This window comes from Mus musculus, chromosome 17 (assembly GCF_000001635.26).
Source record: "Mus musculus strain C57BL/6J chromosome 17, GRCm38.p6 C57BL/6J".
Classification (NCBI taxonomy): domain Eukaryota; kingdom Metazoa; phylum Chordata; class Mammalia; order Rodentia; family Muridae; genus Mus; species Mus musculus.
Window position 1 is genome coordinate 90,159,253 of NC_000083.6, and position 26,597 is coordinate 90,185,849.

Here is a 26,597-nt window from a genome sequence, read left to right on the forward strand (position 1 = left end):
GACTCAAAAAGAGAGACTCTCACTAATTAAATCAAAGTAACAGGTATACTTAGGAACTCTTAGAGACAAGTGTAATGTATGGCCATCGTATCAAAAGGAAAGGGGTAAAATCTATGCTTTGTTAAATAATGAGGAAAAGGACTAATTAGGCACATGGAGACTAGAGTCAATTAAAATTAAAATCTGAGAAGAGCTCCAAGGAGTCCCAGTGACTCACTTACTACAAAGAGGCAACAATGCCAACATGCATAAAAGCTTATTAGTCTATCATATCACAGGACACTGTTGACACAGGACACTGCTTGTGTTGAGAGTAAAACCCAGTTCCTGATTTGATATGCTATTCCTATTATACTATATTTTCTGTAAGAAAAAAATTACTAACATTTACAATTACCTAGTCTGTATATAGTATGCAGGATAATATTGAAGGGAAGAACAGAAAATATCAATGATATGCTACAAATAATATTCTGGGGGTGGGGATAAATTGTGATATTGATCTTAAAACATATGGCACATTAGCAATAAATAAATAAATTTACTTTAAAAAACAGAAAAATTTTAAGATGATTTGATGTTTTCCTTTTAGTGGTTTACATAAAGATCCATGCAGAAGTAATTCAAAATGGCACACAGCACTGAGCAGATAAAATTTTTGCACAGCAGTCTCCAACACCAAATAGCTCTTCACATCCTAAAAATGAACTGTGCTGATATTTTTCATTGTGAGAATAGCCTTAAAGGAAGTAAGTCTTAGAGACATGTCGACTTAATTATGCTAGCAAAACAAGATGTACAAATGTTATACAAGCCATGTAAAACACCGTCCTATTCAATATCGTTGTAATAAAGCCATTTCCTCTCAGTAGTCATCTCTAGTTTTTGTATTATTCCAATCATGAAAGTTAAGACGCTAGTATAAAAACTAATCATCACTCAGAAGAAAGTATTCTTTTCATCTCTTAAAGCATTCACTTTTAAGTGGAAATGTGATGGAGTTCTGCAGATGGTATTCTGAACATTCCAGTATTCACTGACTGTGAAACCTGAAATACATTTCTTACCCAGTCCTTCCCTGCAGGACAGCTGCATCCATGTCAGTTCACCTATTTGAAATGAATCCAGTTTAATTCTGGTGGACCAGAAATTTGTTTCCACATTTTCAAAACATGCCACTACTCTTAGATACACTGTTGTCTCATAAGTGGCTCAGTGCTGTCACTGAGGAAGCTATAGTTGGGCTGAAAAAGAAAGTACACTGTGGATTTAGAAAAAATGAAATGACTTTTTGGTACCCAGTTGAGTGAGGGACTTGATAAAAGCAGGCAGATGCAGTCACTATGGACAAAGTTTAATGACAAATGCTTCACTTAACCTTTTAAAAGTAGGTAAAGTTTTCAATAATCAGGTAAATGTTTATTAGGGAATGTCCTATGAGACAGCCCACTTTACCTTGTGGCCAGATGCAAATGAAAAAGAAAATCCAAATGAGATAAAAATGGGTGAATACTGTTATAAAATATACAATATAGCATTCTACCACATTTATAAATTTATATTTCAATTTTTTTGTCAGTTTTCTTTTTCACAAAGTTAAGTGCTTATTTGTTTCTCTTTCTTTTTCATTTCCTAACATTCCATCTTATTCAAAGTAAAAATCAGGACATATTTTTTCATTTCTTTTTAAATATATCTTACTGAAATGATAGGGTACCAACAGAAGTTGCTTCCTAGAGTTTTCGTGCCAAATCTGATAATCTGTTTCAAATAATTGATCCAAAAGCTGATTTTAAAATGTTTGTTGTCACTTGTTTACCTGTTTGAAATACAGTTTTCTAGATAAGTAAGGGTCACCTATTTGACAAATCTTCATGTGGTGCCTACTGAGGATTTTCATTATTGAAAGCAAAATGAAACCACCAATCTTGAATCATGAAAAACAAAAAAAAATTCTCAAAGAATTAACAAGTGATTATATACAAAGCATTCACATATCAATAAGGACCTCATATCATTTAATAGTACCTCAACAGCATTAATAGCATTTAATTAGTCTTTGTCACTTTTTTTTCTGATGTAATGCCAATGGCTAGTGCATCATCTATGGAAACACTAAGTATTTTACCACTAAATTTATAAACTTCTAAACTATACCAAAGTCGCTTAAAATTCTATTTTTCAAAATTTGTAGATATAATATTTAAAAATTAACTCATTAAAGTGAATCCTATGTGTGATTATTTACATATCATAAAATACATCCATGCAACACAATTTAAGTAGTATACTTTATATCGTCACCATCAGACAATTTAATAAACATTTTCTCATAATAGAAAATAGACCCACCCTTCACCACAAAATCCACACACTTAAACTCCTATTATGATGAATTGCTATGCTGAAATACGCAAAACCTTTCAAATATGACATTATTTTCCTTGTTTGCTAACCTTAAAAATTAATGTTTTTACATAATTAGCAGATCTATGCTAACCAGTAGTTCTAAGCCAAAGTGATCAAGTTTGCCTCTAACCAACACAGAGCCTCTTCCCTCCCTCCCTCCCTCCCTCCCTCCCTCCCTCCCTCCCTCCCTCCCTCCCTCCCTCCCTCTCTCTCTCTCTCTTTCTTTCTTTCTTTCTTTCTTTCTTTCTTTTTCTTTTGTTTTTTGGTCTGCAGACTTCTCATCAACAGCATACCCATATCTTATATTCATACAAGATGTGATGCATCTAATTTCCAAGAAAGATGAGCACAGAGACCAGAACGAAAATTCTACTTAGAGAAACCACTTCTGTAGAAAAGGCCACGTTTATGATCACAAGTCCAGAAGGAAAGGATGCCATGCAAATGCTCACCTGGCTGATGGGTTCCTTTGTGGGGGGCTTGCCTCTTCTAGCTGTGCTGGTAGCCAGGGTTGTGGTGGTCTCCATGATTGAGGTGGACATCTCAGACTGCATGGCAGTGGCTGTCGACTCAGTTGTCATAGAGGAAGGCACTTCACCGACCAGCCTCACATTCCCCACTATGGCGATGTTGGCATCGTTCTCTGCTGCCATATTCAGAACTTTCAAGCCATTGTAGTAAAGACCAGAGAGCTGGCCCTGGAAGGGCTGGCCCTGCTCTTTCCCGCCAATTATTATGGTTGCTTGGCTATTGAAGATTGTGAGCTGACGCCCTGTAAAAATAATATTACATACATGCAAAAATGTTGATTGTGAACTCTACATACTACAAAGGATGATAAAACAGATTTTTCATGGGGTGGATAATGAGAGCAATAAACTATAAGAGAGGCATTTGGCTCATAATTCATTGCTTAGAAATGAGGTGTCCATGAAATGCATAATTACTGGCAAATACTTATAAATTGTCAACATATTATAATGTAGTGCTTTTGCTAAAAGACCAATCAAACATATATACTGCAAATCAGTTTTTAGTGGATCCTATTTTTCCTTTGCCTAAAGAACTTATTATTGGTCTCTTAAATTTAAATTGCTAAATTTAAAAAGTATGACATTTCTAACATTTCAATATTTGTTATCCTAAAATAACCTCTGAAATAAACTAACAAATAGGAACTAATGTCTAATTTTAAATTTTATGGCAAAGATTTCATAATTCACATAATGCCCATATAACTCTACATGCTATTCTTTAGAGATGTTTATATTTTGGAAGGCAATAATCCATTGTTGCTTCAATTATTCTATTTTTCAGCAATCACACTGAAAGAAAACGAATGGTTTACACTGAGCTTGTCAGAGACAAAAAAAAGTTTCAAAAATATTTTTTCTGATTGGCTTTCAGCAAGTCTATCAAAACAGAATAAAATAAAATGAAAAAAAAATAGCCTCAAATGTAAAAAGCCGCTTCAGGAATGAAACACAAACCAATGGAGAAATCATGGCACATTTCCATCAAACAGTCCTAGCAACAGTACCATTATCATCAGATGGAGACTCCAGCATGGACAGAGTTACCTCTGCTCATAAGGCATGCACACAACTTTAAGTTCAGTTTTAATTAGGGTTTGTTCCCAAATGTTCTCAGAAGCTTGCAAACGTTAAAGGGACTTCATTTTGATTGGCAATCCATATTGCCCACTATTTAAGATTCCTAGAGTTTAAACAAAGATTTTTTTTCAGGACCATGATAAAGATATCCAAACTACATATATTTTAGTTAATAATTTAGAGGCTGGACCATGGATATAATCTATAAATGATTTATCATTTTTGGTTAATGCTTGCTCTGAGTACCTTCATAGATTGAGTTAGTGGATTATATTTAACAGTCCCTTTAACCTTAAGTTAACTGGGTAAGATTATTAAACCGTTGGTACTTCTAACAATGTATAGAAATTATTATACAAGGTATGCAAATATTACTATCTACATTTTACTGTTTTAAACTTGTTTTTAATTTAGTTTTACGGAAAATTTATTTTTTATGTTTATTAGTGTTACAATGAAGTACTACTTGGTTATGTTCAAATTATTTTTTATTTGAAGTTTTAATCAATGTTTTTACCTTTGTCGAGTAGCCATTCATCAACTACTCGACCAAGTCGATATGGAATTCGCTGTCTAGCAATCGCCAGGCGCTCGTTATCATTGTTTCCTTTAAAGTTTAAAGAGACATTTCATTGGTTAAAATCTGTAAGGTCAAAGGTTAAAAGTTAATACTTAAAGCTTGAGCTATACAATTGCCACATGATTTTTTGAAATTTGGAATTTTAAAAAGTTCTACCTAGAGCATTTCATGTTTCAGACTTGTCATTCATTCATTTATTTTATTTTAGCAAACAAAATTATTCCTATGTTAATTGAAAATTAGAAATCTGCATTTGAGCTAGGTTATTATACTTATGTTATAGACAGACCCGAACAACCAATTTAAACAGCATATAATAGCTTTACAAAAAAAAAAATGACCCTTGACCTCAGGGTTTTGTCTTTTTGATGTTTCTTATTAACTAGTTAAACATGTTCAGCTACAACAGGTTTAAGTTTTCAAAATACATTCAACCTCTTATTCCAGATTAGTAATTTATGAACACCAAATTTAACACCATCTTTGACACATTAAGCATCTGAAATAGGCCTAGCATACTTTATTTCCTATTAAGACAACATATTTGCTTACTCGTTTCATTTAAGAATACCACAAAGTCCAAACAGTTCTTGTGCATTCCACCAAAGTCGGTTTGTCAGTCACTTGTACATTATAAGAAAGTACATCTGAGTTAGGAAAGGCTTTGACAAAAGTGACGTTTATATGAGCATCCTTCAGTTTCATTTAAAGCTCAGCACACTGAAGCAAGCATGCAGCATTTAAAAAATTTTATTTATATCTTTTTTGTACTCAAATCCCTACTTACTATTAAGTTATTCTCTTTTAAAAGGTGTAAGAACTTAACGTACAAGCGAAGCTGTAAACAATAGCTCTTAGTCACATATCTGAACTAAATGAAAGTCTTGCTTCTCTGGAAAGAGAACATTATCTGCTACAAACTCTGTTCATATTGACCTTGAATCATGCATGCAAATAGATGAGTGTTTTCTTGATCTAGAAAGTACTTAAAAGTCTAGGCTACTGTCAGTGCTCAGTACTGTGCATTGAAAGACAAGGTTTTTTTTATTATTATTATTTCATGAAAATTTTGTAGAATAGAATTTGGAGTTGAGATATTTCATCAATAACTTGAGTGAAGATTAATTGTTAAAGAAATCGTAATTATAGTAGTAACCTATATCGAAAGCCTTAAGCATTTTGCTAGAGAAGAAAATAGATATACCCTTCCCTCAGGTTTATAATTATTTATAAGTGGTTTTCATGTTTGATGCTAATGTTGTGATGTCTTATACTTACCATAATAAACCCACCCTAAAGTAGCTCACACGCTTTTGGAGAAGGAGGAAAGATGTATCATTAGAACATCAATGCATCATGCAAATGTCTATGTCACTAAAAATATTTCACAAATTAATATACAACTTAAGATGTAAACAAGGTTGAACTAAATATACATTTAATGGTAACACTGGGCTGTATTAATCTGGATAATGTAATTATGTAAATGTCATAAAGTTATATTTCATGATGTAGGAATCATGATGTAATCTTGATATATTGATAGTCTTTTAAACAATTGTATAACAGAGCAAATTTCCAAATTTATTTTTTAAATGTTCAGTTTGTATTCTTTTTACGTGCCTGCTTATATGTATAATTTAGATACATGCAAAAACTTACAGTTTCCTGTTCTAGTGCAGTGTGATTTTTGTTGTGAATTTGTATAATGATTGTGAGTTTACATGCCTAAATTGAAAAGGTAACTACAAAATCGCTTTTTACAGCATATATTCTTTTCTCTGCGGACTTCTTTCTTACCCTCTAGTCATTGCGGTCTTCAGTGCATCAGTTGCCTTACAAACTCGATGATTCCATGGTTCTTTATGGTAGAGATTACCCATTGTTCTAAATAATCCATATGTCCTCAAACAGTATCCAAAACCCTCTCTGCAATCAATCCAACTGACTCACTACTTAAGCACAACATGAGCAAAACTTAACCTTTGTCTTTAGGAAAAAATCTTCACCGTTTAGCAATGTGTCTGTGTGCTGTCAGGTCTATCACTTTTCCCCTTGCTTATCTTTGTTCCATCTCATGGTCATCTCTCATTTGCCCTCCTTTTGAACTGTATGAGGTTTCCTTCAATTCTCCTACAGCTCCACTTCCTTCCTTCCTGTCTTTTCGGTCTACAGAATTCCCAGGTATAAGCTAAATCTATTCAAAGTATTTATTGCCCATTAATGCAGTAGTATTTGCTGTTCAAGTATCATAAAGCACGGATGGTGGAGTAGCTCAGTGGCACAGTGCCTATCAATACATATCAGATCCTACATTTCAGTATAACACTCAGATACACACACACACACACACACACACACACACACTCTCACACACATACCCACATGATTCATAAAGTAGATGTTAGTGCTAATACATTCTATACATGGACTAGAACCTATCAGTCCATTCTTATTTAATTAACATTGAAATAAGAATAGGACAATAAAGCTCTGAAATAAAATATTTTATGTGTTATCCAATATCTAGCCTCGTGTGTTCTAGTGTTGTGTAAAAATGCATGTTGACCGAGAAGTAATACCACTTGTGTGTTTTTTGTTTTAATTGCATGAAGAGGTAATGATTAATTTGGTCAGAGAGAATCTGCAATGTCAATCTAATTATCTGATTAACTATGCACATAGGAGAAAGGAGAAAGTACGTATATGTTTATATACATATGTGTGCATGTATATTTGTTTCTGTACCTGCATCTGCGTATTTGCTGAGACTTTCTTTTTCTAAAATTACTTTTAATGACTATATCTTGTAAAGGAAATGAAATATAGACTCTCCAAGAGTTACTTACTTCCAAAGTTTATCAATAAATATAATTTGGTCTATAAAGAACACTGATGACTTTTCACTAAGTGAAAACAAAAAGAGAGCACAGTTAGTCTCTCGAACATTAGGCAGAAAATTATGGATTGTAGGATGACAGTATTCAGGAACTTGGGTTATTTTCTGGACTTGCAAGCCCTCATTGACTAAAGAACACATCCTGTATGAATCTACAAATGTTCTATTCTTATCCAACTTCAGAATACAATGAATCACTAAACCTACAATGAAATGTTATCTGTTCTGAAAAGTAATGCCTCACAGGTGTCTCACTGTAGGAACACTTTAAATATATGAATTAAAGAGTGTAGATGACCATTAAGAGACCAGAAAGTAATATATTGAATAGATTTTATGTTTTTGAGTTGTTCTACTGACATATACAGATTCTTTTAGTCAATGCTGACAATGATCATAAACCAAGAGAACTTTTATTCAACAGTTCAAAAAATTGAGATTCAAATAGATGATGTGATATGTGTGGCATCATGGGATGAAGGCAAGGTTTTTCACCTGTCTGAGTCATGACAGCTTAGATTCTTCCAAAAGCAATTTATCATATAATGAAGGATGCCATTGTCTGGTCTATAAAGGGTCTGCCTATAAACTCTGGAATGAGATTATCCTCTTGGGCACATGAGATCTGCAATCTGCCACAAATCCTCGTGAATGCACAAAAAAAGCTATTATAATCATTTCCACTTCACATATTAGTGTGTAGAAGCATACGTTGTAAAGTAATCAAGATATTTACAGCTGAGAATCCCAAAGGAACAGAATTTAAATGTCTTCCTTTGATAATGAAGCCCTGCCATGCATAACCACGTGGGACATCAAATGTTCCCAGCATTCCTTGTGTTTAATCCTAACATGGAAAACAAGCAGTGTCATAATTATCTAGTAAATTTACTGCTTTGTTTTATTTTTTATAGAAACCTACTCCATAGACAAGTAGGAAGGAGAGAGGATCTAAGCTGTGACTCAAAAGACCTTGTGCTACACTGGCTGATGAGAGGAGGGACAGAACTTTAAAACACATTAGAACTCTCTGTACTTGGACTTCACATTTGTTCCTTTCTTCTTCATTCTATTCTGTTACCTGTTATTTTTTCCTCTATCTGTTCCTTAAATTCTTTCCTTATGTTGCCTAATAAGCCAAAGTGTAGCATCCTTCTTAGATAAAGCAAAGTATGTTCTATCCTTTCTAGATTCCTCCTTTCTCCAAAAGACCAATCTTTCTTATTTAGGTTCTATAAATAAACCTTAGTATTTCGTTTGTTTGTTTGTTTGTTTGTTTGTTTGCTTGTTGTTTTGGATTGCTGAATACGTGTGAGCTTAGCCATCTGATTCTACAAAGTTAATTCCTGAGAACTGCTCTAACTCTGGATGTTCTAAATCATGAATGCCTCACAGGTGTCTCACTGTAGGAACACATAGACGTTAGGAATGTAATGGACAAAATCAACTGGTATAATTCAACTTTCCAGACAAGACATGGTGTGCCATGAGCATATAACTATGAACTATTCAAACTTCAGATATTCAGGGAGAGTGGTGGAATACAAAAGAGAAGATGTACTGAGAAGATATATTGCATACAAAGTGTTTTCATACTATCACATCTTGTGTTTCAGTGATTAATCAGGTAGACATGTGTAATAATGAAGGTTTAGAGCTGATAACTTCCTTTACTTTTACTACAACTTCAACTTAACAAAAATTCTTAAATAAATACACTTTCAATAATATGTGATATCTAAAGTAATTAATTATATTACTGATTAAATATTTATGTCATTAGACATAAATAAGTAGGATACACAATTGTAAACACTAAGTAAAACGTGATACAAATTGCAAGATTTTAAAGGTAATATATATAGAAAAAAAAATATTTGCTAGAATATTGTCTAAAATGTAAATGGTTTATAAATATCATATTTATAAATATTTTATCTTTGCTCACACTGCTTCCTTACAAAAACACACAAGCATCTTCTGTAAAGTAGATACAGTGTCTTAATGCACTGTTACATCCTGAGGTCTGCTTACTTAGAGCACAGAGCAGACATTAGCAAGCAGGCAGTGCTCTGTTCATATCTAGTGCTTCAAAAGTCACTCCAGCTTCATCTGTGAAATAGCATATCAAGGCACTTCTGCAACCTTGTTAAATGTTATTTTTTTGTGAGATGGCTATGATGTGGGCACAGAAGACCACAGGGTTCAATGGTGCTTTGGAGAAGAAATTATAAATAGTGCACACCTAACTGGCATTAGAAATCTCCCTTTCATTTCCCTCCTTTCTATAGATCAACACTGAGATGTCTAGTTTTACTTTATACACAAATCTGTAGAATAACTTGTTCCTACTAGCTATGAACAAAGCATTTTTTTCAGATATTGTCCCATCAGATTAATTACAAATAAAACCAGCCTTGTGCATTTTCTCACTGCCTATATGGAATAATATCTTCCCTTATCTTTCATATGATATTTGTTTCCCAATACAAACAGACAGGATATCATATCAAAAACTACCAGCAGTAAATGAAAGCAGCAGGGAAAAGCAGATAACCAAATACAAAGCCAACCCTGATACATTTAAGGCTGTACAATGTTGTAGTGCATGTTAAAGAGGAACCCTGTGCTAGCTGTGTAGCATTTATGATATAAAAATTATTTAACAGCTACAGCAATAGAAAGGACATCATTAGACATATTATTGATTGAAGTAAAGGAAATATAAGGCAGCCCGTATCAACTCATGAATGGCATTTTATTATTTTGTAGATATGAGATTCTTGAACACTTTCTATTACCACGATGCCATAACATCTAAACTTATCCACTACAATAAGAACTTAATAGAAATATATTCTCTAAGACTTCTTCTCCCAGTTCTGATTTCTAAAGAAGCAGAGAGTACAGCATGGATGGAACTTCCACCTCTCCCACAACAATTTTCTCCAGCTTTTTGGAACATTCAGTTTCTTTTCTTCCCTTTCTTTTCCATTTCCTTTTCCCCTTTTTCCTTTTTCCTTTTTCTTTTTTCCTTCCCTTCCCTTCCCTTTCCTTTTTTTTTTTTTTTTTTTTTTTTTTGAGGAAGAAAGCAGTGGATGCCTTTGCATATGTTGTGATATACTTGAGTGTGACACTGAAATTTCTCAGTTCCCCAGTGGGGAAAAATGAACCTTATCAGTGGAAAGTTCTAATATCATTTTCTGTGGACTTGAATCTCCTTTTTCCTTGTAATTGGAATGTAGATTGCCTTTCAGTTGGAAAGATGATGCTTGCCAGATATGCATAAATAATTTAATGTAAAATATCTTGAATTAATAAGGAGGAGACAATTATATTGCTGCCACTCCCTTCAGTTTTATAAAAGGTAAAAAATATCCCAAATAAAGTATTTTTAAATTTTATAAATGAGCACTGTATTCAAAAAATATTTCTCACCAACTCACAACATTCATGACACAATAACCCTGTTAGAACAATAGTGGAATTCATAACTTGACTATAACTAACAACACTCTAATTGAACGTAAGGCTCACCCATCAAAAGGGAAGTCACACCTAGAAACCCAGCTAAATACCCAGGGGAAATTAGTCATGAGTCTTTGAGGAGAAAGCTATAACCACCACCAAGTTATAAAGCTGGTATAATCCCTGACTACATTCTAATTATTCATCCTTATCCCCACAGATACCTGTAATTTGTATGCCCCATCAAAAGCACCTCTCTTTGCAACAGAAAAAGGCCATTATAGAAAACCATAAAGGAGCCGAATGTGGAGAACATGAAATCTTGTGTTTTCCAGTTCTACCTGACATATTTATCATCCAATTCCTGCACAGAAATCATTGGAGTAGAGAGGGGAGAAAAGATGTAAGAATCTGTGGTGGTATGAAATATATAACCGCCATCAGGTCACACATTTGAATACTTTGTCCCTAGTTGGTGGAATTGTTTGAGAAGGATTAGGCAGTGTGGCCTTGTTGCAGAAAGTATGTCACTGAAGTTGGGCTTTGAAGTGTCAAGACCCCAGCCATTTTCATCTCTCTGCCTGTTTGTCTGTTTTATGCTTGTGGATCAGGGTGTCAGCTCTCAGCTACTTCTCCAGTGTCAGGATTGCCTGACTGCTGCCATGTTTTCACCATGATGATAATAGATTCACTGTCTGAAACTGTGACCTCCACATCAAATGCTCTCTTTTATAAGTTGCCCTGGTCATGGTATTTTATCACAGCAATATAAAAGTAGCCATTGCAGAGGTTGAGGAACTGGAAGTTTGGTGTGAGAGTGTGTTTCCTAGAAATTTCAGAGAAGCTCTCGCGAGAAGTCTTTACAACACAGCTGCTTAAACAAGATCTGAACAAGGATGACCACAAAGGAGACAATCTCCTGAAATCTCAATCTTAGTGAAAAACTACACACACCTGAAGAACATTGGAAACAAAGGAATAGTCTTTCCAGATTAGTTATCCAATACCAAATAGAGAGTCCTGAACCATGTACATATGAGTAACATTATATGGACCAAGCAGATTGGATTAATATATTTAAGAATATATTTTTACCAAACAAAAAAATTGCCTTTACATTTCCAGAAGATACTTCTTCAAAGTTAAGTATCAGCCCTGGTCAGAATCGATGCAGAAAAAGGCACTGATAGATGAGATCTGGGCTTTGAACCCTGTCTCTCTATGTCTTTGAGCTACAGTTTTCTCGTAGGTAAAGTAGATATTAGTAAGGGTATAGATGTAAATATGTGAGTATCTTCATGGAGCACCTAGCATGCAGTTGATATGTGTGATGGTGTCATTACCTGGAATGATTTGTTTTATGTGCCATGCCAAGGAATGTATAGTTTATTAAAAGTGGTTTTTTTTTTTCACTACTAGATCCAAGAAGTGGATTTGAGTTAGGCTTTATTAAGAGTAAAAGCAAGTTGATATATCTTTCATATGATAAAGACATGGGTGTTGAATTTACTACTACTCATGTCTATAATCCCTCAGTGCTCCATCAGAATCAGTGCATTCCCTTCAAGCAATGATACCTTCATTGATGAAGTTTATGAACAGCTAAACCCTGAAGTCAGCCTATGCGGACAATGGAAAATAGGTCAGTAATTGGTGGAGGTCACATAAAAGGAACAAGACTGGAACACATGTGTCCCAAGAGAAACCAGGATAGTGAGGGGCATGGTACATTCAGCCTTGCAGCATGTTGCCAAAAGCTGCTTCATCGATAAGTTGGAGCTTCAGTGAGCTGTGAAAAGGCCATTCTAGTCTGTCGGCTGATGCTTCAGACAAATCTTCAAATAGTGTATTTAAGTCTTAGCCAGCAGCCCATAATGCTGTGGCAGAGAAAGACAGTGAAATTGTAAAGAAAGTAGACACCATGTGTCTTGAAGCAAGGCAGTCTATTGTGTTTCAAACAAGAGCAGTGAACAGGATTTTCTCACAAGTGGCCTCCAAGGCTCTATTTAGGCAGTAAAGCCTTCGGCCACCTAAGTAAAACATGAATCTTAGCTTTCGGTGGGGGGAATAATCTTAGCATCATTAAAATAAAATTCCAAAATCATTTCTTATTTGACATTTTCTCCTTTTCCTCTCTTCAAAGCTATCTTATGGTATGTTGACATTTTTATGAAGTGTTCCAGCTGTCATGTGTGTGGACCTTTATAACTAAGCCATTACATTTTCCTAATATGCTTGATGTTTCAAGCTTGTCTTTTGTTCTTGCTACACACACACACACACACACACACACACACACACACAAAAACACACCAGTGACTACAAGACACCCACTAAAACTGCCAAGGGTCTGACAGTCATTCCAAGAGGAGACAGGAAGAATGGATTAGAATGTAGAATATCTCGGTTTTACAAGCAGTGCTTAAGAGGATGGGGGATGGGCACTGCGCTATTAGAGGAAGAAGAGCCGCCTCTTCTTCTTCTTCTTTTCTTCTTCTTCTTCTTCTTCTTCTTCTTCTTCTTCTTCTTCTTCTTCTTCTTCTTCTTCTTCTTCTTCTTCTTTTCTTCTTCTTCTTCTTCTTCTTCTTCTTCTTCTTCTTCTTCTTCTTCCTTCTTCTTCTTCTTCTTCTTCTTCTTCTTCTTCTTCTTCTTCTCTTCTTCTTCTTCTTCTTCTTCTTCTTCTTCTTTTCTTCTTCTTCTTCTTCTTCTTCTTCTTCTTCTTCTTCTTCTTCTTCTTCTTCTTCTTCTTCTTTTCTTCTTCTTCTTCTTCTTCTTCTTCTTCTTCTTCTTCTTCTTCCTTCTTCTTCTTCTTCTTCTTCTTCTTCTTCTTCTTCTTCTTCTTCTTCTTCTTCTTCTTCCTCCTCCTCCTCTTCCTCTTCCTCTTCCTCTTCTTCTTCTTTTTTGTTTTTTTTTTTTTTTGAGACAGGGTTTCTCTTCTGCTTAGATGTCTTAGCACAGAAAGCACTGGCAAGAGTAGCAGAGCTCACAAAGGATCAGGATGCAAACTCAGTGGCTACTGCTTGTGGACACTTGTCCACAATTTATCAAAATTGCACATTTCTTGGATTTCTCAAGCACCTGTGATGGTGGAAATTGCTTTTGGGGAGTTATTTCTGGCAGAAGCCATTCTCACAGGTCTGGCAAGGGTACACTTTAAAACATGAAGGTGGTTTGTTTTCCATACCAGGTGATTTAAAGATACAAATAGCTCCCAATGCAATAAGCACAGAAGAAAGTAGTTGTCTGAATTTCCCTTAAGCGACATTCCTTAAATTGTAGCTAGTTGTGATTTCTAGAGGAGCTCGGCAGCAAAAGTAAGTGGGAAAAAGAGCAAATTTGCAATTATGTTCTAACAGGTATGTGCCTGTGAGTGAAGGCAGCTGAAGCTGGTAAACACAACACACACACACACACACTCTGACATACACTCACACACATACATACATGCACACACACTCACATATGAACATTCATACACTCTTCCCACATACAAAACACACTCACACATGCATACATACATACCATATACACATACCATACACACAAACTCACTCAGGCCCTCATAAACATGCAGAAATGCATACAAACACATATGCACACAAACACATTCACAAACTCACACACACACATATGTGTGTGCATCCATATGCACACAACACTCATACACATACACACATATACACACTTACAAACACACACAATACACACACACACTCTGTGTCTTTCACATGTGTATGCATGCTTTTTCCTCTTTTATAAGTCAACACATCAGTTGTCAATCTGTATTAAGTTCACACATAGGAATGAAGTTTTAAGATGCTGTAAACTTTTAGTGAACTTTGCTTCTATATGCGGAATAAAGGCTGTTATCAGGAATTCCTTTGGTGAGGCCTTTAGCTCCGAGCACATCAGAACATGATGATGTTTGGATATCGGCAGCCAAGTTCAGTTGTCCCTTAAAGACAACCCAAGTTCGGTCTGCATCATCCACTTATTGGACCACAACTGTCTGTATTCTAGTTCCAAAATGTCTGATGCCCTGTTTCGACTTCTTATGGCAACGAATACATAAGTTGCACATATACACATGCAGGCAAAATACTCATACATGTAAAATAAAAATATAATATTAAAAATACTCTGTTAAGTCAAACAAATAAGTAAGTAGCTATTAATCTACATCTTTCTGTTGAGGGGCCTCATTAGATTCTAATGACTATTTTTTTTTTGAGTCAGGGTTTCTCTCTGTAGCCCTGGCTGTTCTGGAACTAACTTTGTAGACCAGGCTGGCCTTAAACTCAGAAATCCACCTGCCTCTGCCTCCTGAGTTTTGGGATTAAAGGCGTGCACCATCACACCCAGCCCCTAGTGACTATTCTTAAAAGAGAATATTTGAACACACAGAGACACATTAGGTATTCATGCACAGAAGAAAGATCAGCTTTGAACTGAAGAAACAAACTTCAGAATAAAGCAGCCTTGACAATAGCTTAACCTTGAGGACTCTGCCTATAAGATAGGTAAAGAGTGAACACTGCAGTTAAAGCCACAGTCTATGGTACCTTTTAATGGTATATTTAGAAAATAACTCAGAAATTATTCTAATTTATTTCAAGATCATATTGTAAGTTTACTTGCCAATTTTGGATATTAAGACATAATAGCACTTTGTTGTTAAATGTTAAAACTGTTTTAAAATGATTACTGTTTGAGATCTTCATTTCAAAAGACATTGCAAATCTGTGAAAATGCTATAGTCTTGCATGTTTACATGAAAAAGCAAAGGACTGTGTTAATGTCAATGTCATACTCATTTAAACTATTAACTTCAGATAAAAAACACATTGTGTTCACTTCTGGCTTATGGCAAACTATGAAAGTTGCCACCAAAGCTGTAGTCATTGACATTATTACAAAAGAATGTCTATAAGCTGTAGGGATTTGCATTACTTATAAAATAACCATCAAAGGGATTTCTGGATGAAATCTGTAGGTATGGGCATATGTAGCTTCCTTGTGTACAAAGAAGAGCTTTTTCAAAAGGAATGATTTTGCATCACTTCATGGCATTTCTAGGACTAGCTCTTGGTTTCCTTTGCAGATGCCTGTAGTTGCACTAACATAGATAAAATGTAGTTCCATTTAAATGTTTGTTTTACTGAATGCTTCCTGATTTATGTACATCTCAGTGCAGAACAATCAGCACAGCCATGTGCAAAACAAATTCTTACATATGCTGATGACTAAATAAGCTGAGATTCTCTTATAGAAACATGCTTATATTTTTTTCAATTTCATAAGTTCTGTGATATCAGAAAATATGTATTGTGCCCATTTCCAAAATTCCAGAAACAAATTCTAAGACCCCAAAGCCTAGCCTGTATTTTAATGCCAATTTCTAGTCTCACATTTCACCTAAACGCCAAATATTATAGTAAATAATTACAGTTTGTTTGGGAAGAGTTACAAAATCCTTATGCAGATAAATAAACAAGGACATTTCATGGCTGATTTGAAAAGATTATCTTCTCGTCAAGGTTAGACCTATTTCACCCCTGTTGAGATTGCCTTTGGTACTTATCTCTGAATTATGATGCCAACTGATAGCTGAACACAAGGCACACAAGACCCTAACAGATGACAACCACTATGACCCTGATCAGGGGTAAAGAATGTATGGTAAATGAATGGATGCCCCAGCTGACCGACCAGTTAGTGACTAAAAGATTTGAACTTCCGATGGTCTCTCATAATGTATAAACTTTATACAAATTTAATCACTCCTACCTATCTATGTAAGTAGATTTCAAACTGCATTTTGGTCTTTTACTTGGAAAGATGATTGAGAGAAAGGGTGTACAAGCCTTGTCTTTGTATTCAGATCTGCATTGATGCCCCTAGAGCCTTAACCCTCAGGAAGAATCCAGCCTTCATTTTCAATGCCAGTGTCTTTCCAACTGCATCTTCCAGGCCACAAGTCATCCTAGCAATAGTATGTCACTTCCCATCTCAATTTAAGACATGCTTTCTGAATCCCTCTAGCCTACTCTCCAAATTTTATATTTGAAATATTGTACTTGCTCCAAAGAACTACAAGTACTATAAAAATAGAATGTTTGAGTTTTTGTGTCTTCTGTAAGCCTGCATAGTTTTAAGTATATGACAACGCTTATAATATCTTCAGATAATTATTTGACTATACTATAATTTCCTCTCTCCAAATCCTTTCATGTTGCCTGGACACACACTCCCTTTCAAATTTATGGTCTCTTCTTTAATTGTTGCCACACATACACATACTAACACACAGGTATATATTCCTTTGTAAATAAATATAATGTTTTAAATTAATATTTAAAGGCATCAGAAGATAGCGCCTCCTTAAGTACTAGTCTCTTCCATGAACTTCTATTCTCACATGTTTTGCTATAATGAATCTTTGCTCTGCAAACTATAACAAATCCATCTAATGCTCCAAGTCTCTTTGTGATCCAGGCTTGCTCATATTGTCTTGTATTCATTTTAAATCCTACTATGAATCCTTCTGGTTGGGGAGCTAGATCACTATAGCAACTGCAGTAGTTATTGCTTTTCTCCTCGGTTCAGTAAAAAACAGAAGTAATTCAACAGTGAGACTTAGATATTGATAAAAATTGACAATGACTTTCTACTAATTATTTGTAGAGATATGCAACTCAATATTTTTGCAGAAATAATAAAATCAACAAAATTTGTAATACTTATCACTTATTTAGAAGAGAAACGGATCATATTCTTCTTTAGAAGTATGTGGTAATGATGAAACAAACAAAGATGAAGAAGCAAATTATACCAGTTATTCTTGTTTTCCATTCTCTGTTCATTTGCTACAAGGAAATGTGATCACCCAGGAGCAGGGTGGAACCTAGCCTGGAAAAAGGTGATGCAGATTGTTCCTGGTTTGCTGTAATGATATCTGACCATGACTATTTAATTTTACTAGTGTTCAAAACTACAGCATAGTTCTATGTTGCCTCAGGTTTGAAGAAGGAATTTTTATTTTATAACTAAGCTCAGGGATCACAGCATAATTTAGAGCCAAAAAAAGTCGGCTTTTAAAACATTTTATACTATCAAAATAACTTAGTTGGGCGTATAGAACAAGTAGCACTACATGACATATTTCTCACAAAAATAAAAAGTTCTCCTTAAGAATAATAATTTTCTTTTAAGTAGTATTTTTAAAAATATTTAAAGTATATTGGGAAAGGCATCTAAATATGTTTGATACTACTAAAGAAATAATTGCAGTAATATACTCATGGGCATGCCACTAAGTCTGGCCAAGGTTTATCACATCACCTTACATTTTAGAATAAGACACAAGTCTATAAAGCATGAAGGAGCAGTTTCTTAACAGTTTCACTCACGTGGTCATAAATATCTGACAGTGGTTATTATTTTTATAGATCACATCCGATTATGGTCTCTGAAAAAGGAATACCTTAGACAAAACCTGGTCCACTCCCATCAAACGTACGATGCTTGATGTGACATCCTGGGTGGACTTCTCTCTTAGGTCTATAGAATTAGAGAGGTCTGAAGGGAGCCTAATCTGATAGAAACTGAAGGAAGTTATTTGGTAACTCTGTTCACAGTCATAGTGTTTCTATTTGCCAAATGAGCTACGAAAAGAACACCACCACAATTTATGAACACATACAATAGGCCTTCCTACTTTGGCGTGACTAAACATTGAAATATTCTACATTCTTGCTCCCATTATGTTTTCCTGTTGTATAAGCGGTTGAACCTAGGTCCTTATCTATGTTATGCAAAAAGGTGGATGCAGAATGTTCCTGGTTTGCTGTAATGATATCTGACCATGACTATTTAATTTTACTAGTGTACAAAACTACAGCATAGTTCTATGTTGTCTCAGGTTTGAAGAAGGAATTTTTCATTCAATGAGCAGGGCACTCACCACACATTTTGCTTGTTTTGTTTGGTTTGGTTTGGTTTGGTTTGGTTTGGTCTTCTGAGGAAGTGTTGATATGTTGCCCAGGTTGGATTTAAACTAGTGATCCTCCAGATTTAGCTTTCAGAATAGGTATACATGTGGGATTGGGGGTATGCAATATCACAACAGTTTCCATTTTGTTCTTCCACTTAGCAGTTTAGTGATTTTTAAGTATGTTCAATAATACAATAGTCAAGATAACGCAGGTGATTGAAATAACAAATGCAATACAAGCAATGAGTCAGCATGCAGGTTTGTTATTGCAACTATAAAAGTTTACAAGAAAAAAAGATCTCTTAAATTACTAGCACAATAGCAACACAGAGAGAAAATGGTGAAAATAAAGGTCACTAAAAAAAAAAAAAAAAAAAAAAAAAAAGAAGTCAGTGGCTGCTTACTTTGTTGTGATAACAAGAACACTGGGGTGCCAGGAGAATAACAAAATGATTTGAGGAACTAGATCTAGTAAAACAAAACAACAAAACCAAAACAAAGTTTTCTGGAATATGAAAGATACATGTTTTTAGAAATAAAATTCAAGTGTGCTCATCAGTAAGGATGACAAAATCATGTTAGTGTTATTCTACATTCACAATCATGAAATGGATGCATAAGCTAATTATTATCCATTTTACATTTTTTTCCATTTTTTAATTAGGACCCCTCTAGACACTTCAGGTCCTCTTTAAGCATTATCCAGTCTTTTTCACATCTCTTTCAGTCTTCATATTTATTCTTGGGGATAGGGAGTTCCAACTATACAATTACTTCCCTAAGTTTTGTTTCCTTCCTCCCAAGTATAGTTCAAACTACAACAGAATAAGAGAATATTCCCTTTCTTCCCCTGCTCCTTATTAGGTCTAATGTAACAACACAAGAATGAGGCCACAGGTCTTACTACCTTCTTACTGAAGACTTCAAGCGGGGTCTGAGGCTTGGGATTGCATTAGGACCTGAATGTATCATATGGATCTTAACACATAATGTATTTATTCATAATGAATAGCCTTTTGTCATGAGTCTTTTGGTACACTGAAGAGTGGTATCCATGGTCCTAGTTTCCATCCCATATCTAGTTCCTTATCTTGTCACAATGCTTTTTATTTCACAAAACAATGAATATTGGAGAAAACACCTTTAAGCAGAAAGTTAAATCTACATTGTTTAAGTTTTTGAAGATATAAGAATTAACATACATGAAGTTCATCTATCTGAGGAAGAAATCAAATGTGATTTATGAGTAACTAAAAGCACATTGATATATGTAAAGATTTGATTTATACAAAAGTAAGCATTTCCAATCTGGTTAAAATTATTTTTATAAATTGAGAATAAAGTTTTTATTCAAATTAACACACTCTGCTCATCTACTTCAACTCCACCCATATAAAATAACTAACAAACTACTTCTAATTTCTCCAGGTAATAATCACAGTTCTGTCAGACCTGGAGTTTACAGAAGCAGATGTTTCAGGTTGATGGTCCCGTCTATGCTTGCTAAGCAGAAGTCACCATTTGCAATGCTTCTTAACTTTCTTGGCACTGTCCCTGTTTAAGTGATCATGTTTTATGGTCTTCAATTATTATATGTTATTGTAAGAGGTAGTAAACAGAAATTCCTGGCTGGCTATAGGTAAAGGAAAAGGACTGGAAAGTCTAAAGCATTTGGTGAAAGGTATAATTTTCTCTTTTAGAGATTAAGGCCCGAGGAACCACAGGAACTTTTCAGACAATCCAAATCCAAATGAAATTTCAGCCTCTGACATTCCGTATATATAGTATCCTGGTGGTGAAATTCTATACAATAATCTGCTCACCTGCCTGTATGGTATCTATAATGCTGACATTCATTAAAATCCAAAGGACTCTCCAACACTCATTTTATATTTTGCTCTTCCATGAAGGTAATCTAAATTATTATATGTCAACTCTTTATTTAAATATTTTTTGAAACATATTTTCTGTGTCACCCATTTAACTTGTTTTTCCTGGTGAAGGCTTCTGTAGAACTGTGTCTCAGAATAGATTGTGAGATGAAAGAGCTACAGCAATTAAATATTTGTTGGGGTCAGAAGTAATAATCTGAAGTGCCAGAAAGCATTTATCTGTGCATTTGTCCCTGACTCTGACAGATGAGAAAAGGGAAATTTATTCCAAAATGGAAATACAGTAGTTAATTTGTCCTAAGACACTGTGTTCTAAACCCTTAGTGGATGCCTGAAACTATTGAGAATCCCCCAGGCAGTTATAAGATAATGTGGTTTTCCTACCTACATGCACCTATGGCAAAGTGTGCTTTAAACTAAGCACAATAAGAAATTAATCCATAATAACTAATAATGGGTTGAAATATTATAACAAAATATCCCAATCAAATTACTGGCATCACTGTTTGTTATCCTTGGTAAGAACAGGGCCACTTGAACAATAGCTTTGCAACCACAAAATGTTGAGTCTACAACCACTCTGGAAATCAGTCTGGTGGTCCCTCAGAAAATTGGACATAGTACTACCAGAAGATCCAGCAATACCTCTCCTGGGCATATACCCAGAAAATGTTCCAACTGGTAATAAGGACACATGCTCCACTATGTTCATAGCAGCCTTATTCCTAATAGGCAGAAGCTGGAAAGAACCCAGATGTCCCTCAACATAGGAATGGATACAGAAAATGTGGTACATTTATACAATGGAGTACTACTCAGTTATTAAAAACAATGAATTTATGAAATTCTTAGGCAAATGAATGAATCTGGACGATAACATCCTGAGTGAGGTAAACCAATCACAAAATAAATCCATTGATATGCACTCACTGATAAGTGGATATTAGCCCAGAAACTTAGAATATAGAAGATACAACTTGCAAAACACAAGAAAATCAAGAAGAAGGGAGACCAATGAGTGGATACTTCATTCATTCTTAGAACAGGGAACAGAATACCCAGGGAAGGAGTTACAGAGAAAAAGTTTGGAGTTGATACAAAAAGATGGACCATCCAGAGACTGCCCCACCCAGGGATCCATCCCATAATCAACCACGAAACACTATTGCATATGCCAGCAAGATTTTGCTGAAAGGACCCTGATATAGCTGTCTTGTGTGAGGCTAGGCCAGTGCTTGGCAAATACAGAAGTGGATGCTCACAGTCATCTATAGGGTGGAACACTGGGCCTCCAATGGAGGACCTAGAGAAAGTACCCAAGGAACTGAAGGGGTCTGCAACCCTCTAGGTGGAACAACAATATGAACTAACCAGTACCCTCAGAGCTCGTGTCTCTAGCTTCATATGTAGCAGAAAATAGCCTAGTTGGCCATCATTGGGAAGAGAGGCACCTTGGTCTTGCAAACTTTATATGCCCCAGTACAGGGGAACACAATGGCCAGGAAAAGGGAGTGGGGAGTTGGGAGGCAGGGCGGGGGCAAGGGTATAGGGGGCTTTTGGGATAGCATTTTAAATATAAATGAAGAAAATATCAATAAAAAATTAAAAAATAAATCTTTATGGTTCTTCAGTGACTAATGGATGGGTAGTTATCCAGTATCAATTTGCTAAAGAGATGAGTCAAGTCTGATGCTGGACATGGCAAGATGGGGACATTTTACCATGTTATTCACACCTGAAGCATGTAAAACTTGTAAATTGTTTGTTTTTAGAGCTTTCCATCTAATATTTTCAGGCCAAAGTTGACTATTGATAACAAAGTTAGGAATACAGAACAAGAGTAAAGAGGCAATGCTGTACATACACATGCCTTTAGAGACATCGAAAAGGAGGTACAAGTTGGACATGGCATCTAATATTTTGCATCAAGCTAAAGAATAACAATATTTTTGTCATAAAGTATGTTATAAATTAAAAGGTCCTCAGATTAGCCTTCAAAAGTAAGTAGTATCATTAGGAAACATTAGTTAGAGATTGGTTATGGATCTCAGAGGTAGGTAAACTATCTAGCACAGTCTCTGGTTTTAATTCCTACTGTTTAAAAAAAAACAATAATAATTGGTATTTAAATTTCCATGTAAAAAAGAACTAGGGTGCCCTGAGCCGACCTTGGGCACTGGCTCCTCACCCAGTTCTACAACAGCCAGAGGAAGCTCTACTCCCCAGTGCTCTAACACAACAAGGATGACTGAGGGACCGTGACTCCCTGGTGCTCTGAAAAGTCCAGGATCAAAGATTACAGGATCACAGGATCAGAGACTCTCAGGATCACAGAGGAAGCTCGACTCCCAGGAGATCAGACACACTTATGAGCACTGGAGTTCTGACACACTCAAGATCACAGGTGAGGCCACAACATCTTTCCCAACACCCATCATAACTGGGACCCACAAAGGAGCTATGGAAACAAACCCAGTCAGAGGCACAGGTTTCTTCCAGCTTACACCTGTACCTGGAGCAAACCCAGGGTTCTGGCTCCCCACCCAACCCTGTAACACACAGAAAAGGCTTGACTTCCAGGAGCTTTGACACAACAGGATCTCAGGAGCTTGATCATACCAGGATTTTGTTATCCCAGAAGGAGCTTGACTCCCAGGAGCTCTGATACACCTAGGTTCTTAGGATCACAGGATCCCAGAATCCCAGAATCACATAGATAGCTGGACTTTGAGGAGTTCTGACACAACCAGGATCACAGGAGGGGCAGGCTCCAATCAGGGACTGCAAGGGTAGGTAGAATTAGAAATAACCAGATGGTGGGAGGCAAGCAAAAGAACATAAGCAATAGAAAACAAGTCTAATTGGCATCATCAGGACCCAATTCATCTGCTACAGCAAGTTTTCAATCACACTGGAAAAGCAAGACTCAGATTTAAAATCAGATCTTATGATGATGATAGAGGATGTTAAGAAGGACATAAATCATTCTCTTAAAGAAATACAGGAGAACACAGGTAAAAAGGTAGAAGCCCTTAAAGAGGAAACTCAAAAAATCTTAAGTATTACAGGAATACTTAAGTAATAGGTATTCCTATTACTTAAATACCTATTTAACATGAAGGAATTGAACAAAACAATCCAGGACTTTAAAATGTAGATAGACACAAGAGAGAAATCACAAATGGAGACAATATTGCAGATAGAAAACCTAGGAAAGAGATAAGGAGTCATAGATGCAAGCATCACTAACCGAATAGAGATAGAAGAGAGAATCTTAGGTGCAGAAGATACCCTAGAAAAAACTGACACAACAGTCAAGGAAAATGCAAAAAGCAAAAAGCTCCTAAGACAAAATGTCCAGGAAATCCTAGACACAATGAGAAGACCAAACCTATGGATAACAGGTATAGAAGAGAGAAATGATACCCAACTTAAAGGGTCCAGTAAATATCTTCAACAAAACTATAGAAGAAAACTCCCCTAACCTAAAGAAAGAGATGCCCATGAACTTACAAGAAGCCTACAGAACTCCATTGTCCCATCGCATAACAATCAAAATACCAAGAGCATAAAAAAATTATAAAAGCAGTAAGGAAAAAGGGTTAAGTAACATATGAAGGCAGACCTGTCAGAATTACACCAGACTTCTCACCAGAGACTCTAAAAGAAAGAAGATCCTGGACAGATGTCATAGAGACCTCAAGAGGACACAAATGCCAGCCCTGGTTACATACCCAGCAAAACTCTCAATTAGCATATATGGAGAAACCAAGATATTCCATGACAAAAGAATTTACACAATATCTTTCTACAAATCCAGCCCTACAAAGGATAGTAGATGGAAAACTCCAACACAAGGAGGGAAACTACACCCTAGAAAAAGCAAGAAAGTAATCTTTGAGCAAACCCAAAAGAATATAGCCACACAAACATAATTTCACTTCTAACAACAAAAGTAACAGGAAGCAACAGTCACTTTTCCTTAATATCTCTTAAAACAATCGACTCAATTCCCCAATAAAAAGGCATAGAATAACAGACTGAATAGGTAAAGAGGATCCACCATTTTGCTGTATACAGGAAATGTACAGGAAATGTAACAAAAACGGGCACTACCTCAGAGTAAAAGGCAGGAAAAAAATTTCCAAGCAAATGGTTCCTAGAAAAAAGCTGGAGTAGCCCTTCTCATTTCGAATAAAATCTAAATTCAACAAAAAGTTATAAGAAAAAGAAAAAGAAAAGAAAAGGAAAGGAAAGGAAAGGAAAGGAAAGGAAAGGAAAGGAAAGGAAAGAAAAGATAAGCAAGGAAACTTCATATATACCAAAAGAAAACTCTATCAGGAGTAACTCTCAATTCTGAATATCTGTGCTCCAAATACAAGGGCATCCACATCCATAAAAGAAACTTTACTAAAGCTCAAAGCATACATTGCACCTCACACAATAATAGTAGGAGACTTCAACAACCCACTCTCATCAATGGACAGATGATGGAAACAGAAAATAAACAGAGACACAGCAAAGCTAACAGAAGTTATGAAGGAAATGTATTTAACAGATGTCTATAGAACATTTCACCTTAAAACAAAAGAATATATCTTCTTCTCAGCACTTCATGGTACCTTCTCCAAATTTGACCATAAATAATAGGTCACAAAAGAGGAGTCAAAAGATACAAGAAGACTAAAATAATCCCACGGACAAAGGCTAATCTTCCATAACAACAAAAACAAGAGAAAGCCTACATACACATGGAAGCTGAACAATCTTCTACTCAATGATAACCATAAGTAGTTAATGTTATCTTCGTCAAGGAAGAAAGTAAAGACTTTTTAGAATTTAATGAAAGTGATTAGAGAATATACCAAAATATAAGGAACAAAATGAAAGCAGTTCTAAAAGGAAAACTCATACCTCTAAGAGCCTACAAAAAAACTGGAGAGAGCACAAACTAGCAGCTTGACAGCACACATGAAAACTCTAGAACAAACAAACAAACAAAGCAAACACACCCAAGAGCAGTAGATAGCAGGAAATAATCAAACTCAGGAATGAAATCAACCAAGTAGAAACAAAAAGAACTATACAAAGTATCAACAAAACCAGGAGCTGGTTCGTTGAGAAAATCAAGATAGATAAACCCTTAGCCAAACTAAGCAGAGAGTACAGAGGCAGTAACCAAATTGACAAGATCAGAAATGAAAAGTTAGACATTACAATAGAAACCAAGGAAATTCAAAAAACCATCAAAACCTATTCCAAAGCCCGTACTCAACAAAACTGGAAAAATTTGGATGAAATGGAGATGTTTCAAGACTCAACATTTTGTGGTTGCAGAGCTAGTGTTCAAGTGGCCCTGTTCTTACCAATGATGAGAAACAATGATGCCAGTAATTTGATTGGGGTGTTTTGTTATAATATTTCCATCCATCATTAGTTATTATGGATTAATTTCTTATTGTGCTTAGTTTAAAGCACACTTTGCCATAGGTATATGTAGGTAGGAAAACCACATTATCTTATAACTGCCTGGGGGATTCTCAATAGTTTGAGGCATCCACTAAGGGTTTGGAACACACTGTCTTAGGACAAATTAATTACTGTATTTCCATCTTGGAACAAATTTATCTATTTATCAATGTAATCACTACATAGACCAACTCAAAGTAAAAAACAAAACAAAACACATGATGATACCATTAGATGATAAGAAAGCATTTAACAAAATCCAACACACCTTCAT

The 26,597-nt window shown here is 35.5% G+C and overlaps 1 protein-coding gene across 42 annotated transcripts in view; it reads right to left on the reverse strand.

Annotated features, from left to right (window-relative positions):
* The window catches only part of Nrxn1 (neurexin I), a 1,059,516-nt gene that overhangs the window by 125,609 nt on the left and 907,310 nt on the right, over positions 1 to 26,597 (reverse strand). For 27 of the 42 annotated variants that reach the window (NM_177284.2, NM_020252.3, NM_001346958.1 and 24 more), the window contains 2 exons: positions 4,540 to 4,629; positions 2,862 to 3,181 (listed from right to left, as the gene is read on the reverse strand). In NM_177284.2, the coding sequence (NP_796258.2) occupies positions 2,862 to 3,181; positions 4,540 to 4,629 (410 nt within the window). The remainder of the gene's footprint in view (positions 1 to 2,861; positions 3,182 to 4,539; positions 4,630 to 26,597) is intronic. The other 15 variants (NM_001346957.1, NM_001346961.1, NM_001346960.1 and 12 more) reach the window with 1 other exon arrangement.